The sequence below is a fragment of the Vitis vinifera genome, chromosome 5 (genome assembly GCF_030704535.1).
Source record: "Vitis vinifera cultivar Pinot Noir 40024 chromosome 5, ASM3070453v1".
NCBI lineage: Eukaryota > Viridiplantae > Streptophyta > Magnoliopsida > Vitales > Vitaceae > Vitis > Vitis vinifera.
The window spans coordinates 8,856,047-8,864,252 of NC_081809.1; the positions used below are offsets into that span (position 1 = coordinate 8,856,047).

At 32.5% G+C, this 8,206-nt stretch overlaps 1 protein-coding gene across 1 annotated transcript; it reads left to right on the forward strand.

Moving 5' to 3' along the window:
- The first annotated feature begins 3,587 nt into the window (after positions 1 to 3,587).
- On the forward strand, positions 3,588 to 7,657 carry LOC100258054 (KIN14B-interacting protein At4g14310). Its single transcript, XM_010651814.3, has 3 exons — positions 3,588 to 5,622; positions 6,026 to 6,636; positions 6,953 to 7,657. Exons 1-3 carry the CDS (start codon positions 3,736 to 3,738, stop codon positions 7,482 to 7,484), a joined length of 3,030 nt encoding a protein of 1,009 aa, XP_010650116.1. The 5' UTR covers positions 3,588 to 3,735; the 3' UTR covers positions 7,485 to 7,657.
- Positions 7,658 to 8,206: the final 549 nt, after the last annotated feature.

Sequence of the window (8,206 nt, forward strand, 5' to 3'; positions counted from 1 at the left end):
GCTCCATTGGCTTACCTTGTAGTCACTGCTCACTGACTGCAATATTTTTTGTGGGGGACTAATAGGGTTTATTTTTTAGACAATAGTTAACAAATTGAGTACATAATATTATATGTTAGTTAAAAAATTTCTACTGTCAACGTGTAATATTTTTGGGGATTTATATTTGATACTATCAGCTTTGAAATTTAAAATAAAAAATATTAATATAAATATAATTACTTAGATTTATTCGAAATAGAAAAATAAAAATAATTTTGTCAAAAAATTAAAATAAAATAAAATATTAGTTGCATATGCAAAAGGTACGGTATTAGTTTTATGTCCTAGAAAGTGCTTTAACAAAAAATTAAAATTTGAGGTGATAGCTTGATTTTTTTTTTAAACAGATTCTAAAAATCAGTATTTTCTAACGGGATATGTAAAAATGTTTGTATTTCATATAAAAATTATTACTATCTTTTATTTTTAAAAATTTTAAAAATAAGGAAGTAAATCCAATAAAAATTTATACTATTTATTTTATTAAATATATTTATTTTTAATATAATTAAAATTTAAGAAAATAAAAATAAACAAAATAAGGCAAAATAGGTATGAGAAATTCTCGGAACCGGTCTCATTCCATTTAAATTTTGTATTGAACAAGAATAAGTTTATATAAATAGAATGAAGATAGCTTATCTTGAACTCACCTCATTATCATTTTGATTTATGAGTTTAATAAGAAAATTTCCTCACTCATCTGCCCTAAATGTGTCATATGGGACCACACAAAAGAAGATTAGTAATACAATCAAATAAATAATAATAAAAATAAATTATTAATTAATTAATTTTTAATAATTATCTTGAAGACAATTATCATAATAATAATAATTATTCGCTTCATTTTCGAAATATATTAACATACTTTTTAGACTTCCACACTTGAGAAGTGTTTAAAGAAGTGTAAAGATTCAAGAAGTTCTTCAAGCCTCATAGATTCACTAAGTCATTGAAAATTCAAGAAAGTGTTCAAATCTTTAAAGATTCGAGGATAAATTTGAAGGTCTAAAGATAAGGCTGAAGTATCTTGATCTAGCATTTATGGTCTAAGTCAATGTTATTTAACTCCATCCAAGGTTTGAGTCCAAACTCAAGTTAAGCCAAGCCCAAGCCTAGATCAAATCAACAACATAAGCCTAGATTAAGGCCCAAATCTTTTATGAAAACTATCTTGATCATCATTCTAACTTTGTTAGAATCATTTGGAGTGTGGATGAAGATGTTTTATTTTCATATGTGATGATGTGTAACTAATTTTTAGATTTATGGATTTGAAAGATCTCAATTATTTTTTTTCCAAATTACATTATTTTTTACCATTTATGATTAAGAAATAAAAAGTTTGGGTTCAAATAAAATATATATTATATTAAATTGAATAAGGATTAAAAAATTATTTCTCTTGATCTTGAATTTTATTTTGAAAATTAATTTATATTAATTAATTATAAGAAATGAATTTATTTTTCTATATATTTTTTTTGTGCTTTTTAACAAGAAATGGTTTTCAAATTATGAATAAAATGATTAAATTGTAAGTTAATAAATGAAAGTTTTTAATTTTAAAGTTTATTTAATAAAATTAATTTAAAAATTAAAACAAAAATAAACCGTTTTTCTTTTTAAAGTTTATTTTAAAAATAATTTAATAAACTCAAAATTTTTAAAAAAAATGTTTTTGGTCAAATAAAAATTTAAAACTATAATGAAATAAAATTCACAATGATTTTATTTTTTTATTTTCTAATTTTTAAAATTTTCCTTTGAGAAGTTAAATACAATATAATTTATATTTTCAAATTAATATGATATCATTTCAATACTAAACTTATTTATTTAGAGACCATTTTTTCATGTATTAAGAGTATGTTTGACAATGATTTTAGAAATTTCTTTTTTAACATTTTTAATACTAAAAATTTTCAAGTATTAAAAATACTATAAATACTTTCAATAATTACTACCAAACACACATAAGAGTACATTTAAAAGTGTTTCTACTTGAAGTGGTTTAATAAAAGTGTTTTCTTAAGAAGTGTTTTTTGAGGAATCACTTATCAAAGGTTTCTCCAAAAAAAAAAAAAAAACACTAAAAGTGATTTTTCAAAATTTTAAAAATACTTCTTAAATTTTGCCAAACATTTAGAGTTAGTTTGACAGTGTTTTTTAAAAGTGTTTCTAATTCTAAAAACACTTAAAAATGTTATTAAGGTAAAAAAAATAAGTATTTGACAATATTTTAAAAAATACTTTTGAAAATTTTAAAAATATATTTGAAATGTTGTTGCAGAAAAGCATTTAGGAGGTATTTCTTTTAAAAAACACTTTAAAAATTTTCAAATATTTTTAAAATACCATTTCCCGCTATCCTCCGTTTCCTTTTCTATCCACTTCATTCTTATTCTTCTCTTCCTCTTTCACTTCACTTTCACAAAAATATATATTTTTTAGTTTTTTTAACAATATAAATATTTATAATAGAAGTTTTTGGTTTATAATAATATTTTATTTTTTTAATAAATGTCTTTTTTAGTAATTTATTATTATTAAATGCATTTTTATATTTATACAAAATATTATCAAAAATACTATTACAATTATTTTTTCATATTTTCATAAAAGCATTTTTCACAGAAGTGTTATAGAAAACATTTATAATAAAAACACTTCACGATAAGCAGTGTTAAACAAGTTCTTAGCGCTTTTTTTAGATAAAAAATACTTTCTAAAATTAGTATGTAATGGACTTTGAAAAAACCTAACCTAGTTTTAAGCCCTTTTAGGGATATGATATCTTATTTAAGAAGCCACTTGGTGATGTCTCTTTGCTTTTCCTTGTAAACTCCCCAAGCCATAATGTGCTCACGAACTATCTTTTAAGCTGTTACTAAGAAGGATTTTATATATTTCTTTATTTAAAAATCCAAAGAAAAAATCCATGTCTCCTTAGACTTTATAGAGGGGTGTTACAACTTACAAAGCAATCTCAAGAAAAAGGAAATAATAAGAAATAAATAAAAATTTAATTTTTAAAAAAATGAGTGGAAAAGGCTAGAAATGCAAAAATTGAAAATCAACATCTCTCCAATTTTGAAATATATAAAATTCTCTTCTATTTTGTTCACAAATTTTGAAAAAGAAAAAAAAGAAAAAAGACAAAGGTCTAAAAATATCTAAACAATCCTCTTTAAATTTTATTATATATATATATTTCCTTAAAATCTCATTATTTAATTAGTTTTTTTGCTATTTTTAAAATTTAGGGTTATTTGCTTAAAATGATCACTAAAAACCCCAATTTTAAAATCTAATATTTCACAAATGTCTACATCTTTTTTTAAATATAAATGAAAATACTTAAAATAATGAAAGATATTTATTTAAAAAAAGGGTTATTAGGTTAAATTTATATAGAAATTATTTATTTCCTTTTAATCAATTAATTCCAAAATTTAAATGGTTAAATAATTCCATTAAGACAAAATGTACTTAAAAAGTCCAAAATGCCCTCTTCATCTACAGAGAAGGCAAAATTCAAAACTCAAATTCAGATTCAGATTCGTTTCCCGCCCAAAACCCTCACATTTATCACTTTCCATTCAGTCGAAGTTCCATTGCTCTTCAGATCTTAATCTTCTCCCAGAACCGAGGAAAAACAAATCGTTGTATTATTTAATTTAAAATAACATGTCCGCGTCGTCAGTTCGCCGGATAAAGGACCGCGGAGGCGCCGGAGGCAAGGTAACGGCGATGAGGCCATCCAAAACCCTAACCCCAGTCTCTGACAAAGCGCCCATCGAGACCTTCAGGAAGTCATCCGCCGGAAAGGAAAACCCTAGACCCACTTCTAGGCTTCCTGCGGTTATGCAGAAGCCGGCCATCCGGGCCATGCCTCGGATCGACAAGCTGTCGGCCGGGAACGGCAGTGACGGGGAGTCGCGGGTTCGGTGGTCGACGTCGTCGGTTCCCAGAGGTAGGAGCTCTAGTCCGTCTGATTTTACTCGGTTGTTGTCTGATTTGCGCAAAGATAAGGGTTCAAGAGTTTCTTTGGATCGGCGCGAGAAGGTTTCAGGTGGTGAGCGTGATCGTTCGGTCAGTAGGGGTAGGGTTTCTAGGGTTTCAGTGGATCGGTGCGAAAATAGTTCGGGCGGTGAGAGTGATCGTTCCGCCGGTAAAGTTGGGAAGGGTGTGAATGGTTCCAGGGTTTTGAAGAAAGGGTTCAGGGATTCGAGTCCAAAGGTGAATGAAAGGAGTGTAAACGGGTTAAGGATTGTTCCGGGTTGTAATGATTCGGAAAATCTTGATGTGAATTTGAAGAAAAATGGTGACATTGCTGAGAAATTTGAACTGAAATTAGATGAACGTAAGAAGAATTCGAATGGGGTTGTGGCTATTGATAACTTTATGGAGGAAGTTAATTTACGCTTAAATTCAGTAAAGCCAAGTGTTTGTAGTAATTCAGAGGGTCCTAAGCTTGGGCAAAATGCAGATTCAAATGTGAAGTTTCGGGGTGGCAGTCGGGTTACTGATGGAGGCAGGGAGGAAAATTTTTTTGTTTCAAAGTCTGATGATGTGGTTGGTAAAGTTGGAAAGGGCGTTGATTCGAGTTGTAGGGGGTCAGGTCAAAAATCATTGAATGCTATGAAGATATCGGAGATGTCCAAGGAGAAAGGAGCAAGTGAAGGTGTAGGTGGTCGGAGTGGTAACAAGTATCCAAGCAAGCTTCATGAGAAGCTTGCCTTTTTAGAAGGGAAGGTCAAGAGAATTGCATCAGATATTAAGAGGACAAAAGAGATGTTGGAGATGAATAATCCAGACACTTCGAAGGTGATACTTTCAGATATTCAGGATAAGATTTGTGGAATTGAGAAAGCTATGGGTCATGTAGCAAGTGATTCAGATGCTAATGCGGGTTGCTCAAAAAGTACTGGAAATGATAAGGAGCAGATTAAAACAGCTGAGAAGAGTCAAAATAAACAAGCAGATCATGTGACAAGTTCAGTTAAGGGATTGAATTGTGAAGAGTTAGAGGCGAGGCTCTTTCCTCATCATAGGTTGATTAGGAACCGAACATCCATGAAGGCATCTTTGGGGAGTTCTCAAAATTTCCAATCCTGTAACGTAGAATCCACTGGTCAACTAAAGCCTGAAGAAAAAGCGTTGAGCCCCATTGATGAGAACCCTATTGCAGTGGAGTTCTTGGCTTCATTGAGTGAGGATAATTCTAAGGTCACCATGAGGGATAGGCATGTTGGTTCTGAGTTCTGTGAAGTGAAAGAAATGGATGGTGCAACCACTTCGGCATCACAAGATTGTGAAAACAGAATTATGGGAAAGCCTAATGTTGAGCTTATTCTTACAACTGATGAAACACTTGATGATGAGTTTGCTGATCAGGAAAATAGACAAGCAATGGTAATTAGTGAGGAGACTGAAGAAGAGACTTGTGTTTATCTTCTGAATGAAATAGGTCGCAAGACCACAACAGGAGGATGGTTTGTGTCAGAGGGAGAGTCCATTCTTCTTGCTCATGATGATGGTTCATGTTCCTTTCATGATATTGCTAACAGTGAGGTATGTGTTCTAGTTTTCTATTAAACTTGAACCTTCATTCTTTGGTTCCAAACTTAGTCCATATCTCAATTGTATTTTTTCCTTGAGCTGCTTTTAACTCATAGAAATTGTTAAAATCATGTTTTAAAGTACATGTAGTCCTAGTATATTTTGCTACATGCTTCTTTGTCATTCATGTTATTGCTTTGCCACTCAGTTGCTTAATTGAGTTTGCTTGGTTTATTGTTTTGATGCTTTATTTTCACTGTATAACTCTTTGATTTTTTTTACCCGGAGTATGCCAATTCGAAAAGAGTATCTTATAAACTTTTATGCTTTCATGTTAGTTTTAATATATTGTTGCAAACATGGATATCAACATACTTATGCCCGGTTTTGAAGTTCTCTTATATCATCATTTCAGGAGAAGGCTGAATACAAACCCCCATCTGGACTCTCGCCTAATGTATGGAGAGATTGTTGGATAATACGTGCCCCTGGTGCAGATGGTTGCTCAGGAAGATATGTTGTAGCTGCATCTGCTGGGAATACTATGGATTCAGGTTTTTGTTCGTGGGATTTCTATAGTAAAGCTGTGCGAGCTTTCCACATTGAGGAAGGAACAACAACCAGGACTGTACTGGGCCCCTTATCCAACAACAGTGTCTACAGAAGAAATGCTCTGTCTACCATTCTGGCCCCTGAAAATCGACAGTGGTGGTATAAACCTTGTGGACCTCTTCTTGTCTCAACTGCCAGTAGTCAGAGGGTTGTCAAAGTTTATGATATCCGTGATGGAGAGCAAATCATGATGTGGGAGGTTCAAAAGCCTGTGTTAACAATGGACTATTCAAGTCCTTTGCAATGGAGAAACAGAGGAAAAGTGGTTGTAGCTGAAGCAGAAACTATTTCTCTATGGGATGTCAGCTCTCTCACTCCTCAAGCATTATTATCTGTTTCTTCATCTGGTCAAAAAATCACAGCTCTTCATGTGAATAACACAGATGCAGAATTAGGTGGCGGAGTTAGGCAAAGGTGAAACCTTTACATGCTTTCATTTGGTTTCCAATATGCTCATATTTTCACTTGCATATTTCGGTACACTTTTTTCAACATGCATGAGGATAACTAGGCAATCTTAATCTCTTTCTCTTCCACTTTTTGTTGTTGCTCATATCCTTCACTTTTAACATTTTCTTTATTGTTGTTAAGGAGATTGTAATAGCATTTCTGAATGTATAAATGGGGTTTAATAGTCATACTGTAACAAATGCACATATTAAGTTATTAACCAAGAAACCATGTGAAAATTCTTTTACCAGTCATGAAACAGTTAATATTTGCAATGCAGGGTAAGTTCATCAGAAGCTGAAGGAAATGATGGTGTGTTCTGCACCCCTGATTTCATAAATACCTTAGATTTTCGCCATCCAACTGGTATTGGTCATCGGATACCCAATCCTGGTCTAAATGTGCAGTCAGTTTTCTCTCGTGGGGATTCTATCTTTCTTGGCTGCACAAGTGTGAGGTCTGCAGGAAAAAAGCAGCCGTGTGCACAGGTGCAACAATTTTCCATTCGCAAACAAAGGTTAGTCAGCACATATGCTTTGCCAGAATCCAGTGCTCACATCCAGCACACTGCCATAACACAAGTTTGGGGAAATTCAAACCTTGTCATGGGTGTTTGTGGACTCGGGCTGTTTGTGTTTGATGCCTTGAGAGATGATGGTTTGCAGTCTTACAATATTGATTATGATAACACCCAAAAAGCAAGGGAAATTATTGGTCCAGATGACTTGTATTCCCCTTCTTTTGATTACTCGAGTTCTCGTGCTCTTCTTATATCAAGAGATCGCCCAGCTCTGTGGAGGCACTTGTCATAGGGGTATGATGCATGCTTGGAGACAGTTTGCACCATGTCCAATTAGTACTACAGTGTGCTGCTGTTTGTGTTTTTGTTATGTTTCCCATACTGTGCAAGACAATGGATAGCTTTGCTATTTATATTGTAGAGCTGTTTAATATAAGAAATATGGATTAGAGTGTTATTATATCATGCATTTTTCTTGGAAAAAAGAGGCTGAGAGAAGAGTATGTCTCTTTTAACGTTGCTTTTTACCTTCTGACCTACCAGCTTATTTGATCACCATGTTGTGTTATTTATCATCAGGATTGAGATATTTTTCCAGTTGAGTATTAAATACCTTGTTGATTTGCCTTGCATAAACTGCAGCCAAACATTTATCTATAAATACTTTTCCTGAATATTGTCTCTCATAAGTTTCTAATCAGGTTTCTCAAGTCTGAAGAAGAGTAACAGGTCCACCTCTCTCTGTGTATGATAAGAATATGTGCGGAGTACATGGATCATCTATATTTGATATCTAAATTTAATGTAGGCATCCAAATCTATACCAGCTTCCAAAGTCCAAACACATACATATTTGCATATGAAGGCAACACGAGTATGGTGTGAAAAACACTTGTAGTGAGTGGTGGGCAACGGCAAGGTCACAACTCTCTCAACTACCTAAAATACAGTGTCTCACAGGATTACAGGTGGGAGTTATAAATGACTGCCCACTGGTGAAAAGGCCTCATGATT

Coding starts and splice junctions, on each gene's coding strand:
- LOC100258054 (XM_010651814.3), top strand. CDS start 3,736: ATGTCCGCGTCGTCAGTTCGCCGGATAAAGGACCGCGGAGGCGCCGGA. Junction 5,623..6,025: donor ATGATATTGCTAACAGTGAG/GTATGTGTTCTA, acceptor TCATCATTTCAG/GAGAAGGCTGAATACAAACC. Junction 6,637..6,952: donor GGTGGCGGAGTTAGGCAAAG/GTGAAACCTTTA, acceptor TTTGCAATGCAG/GGTAAGTTCATCAGAAGCTG.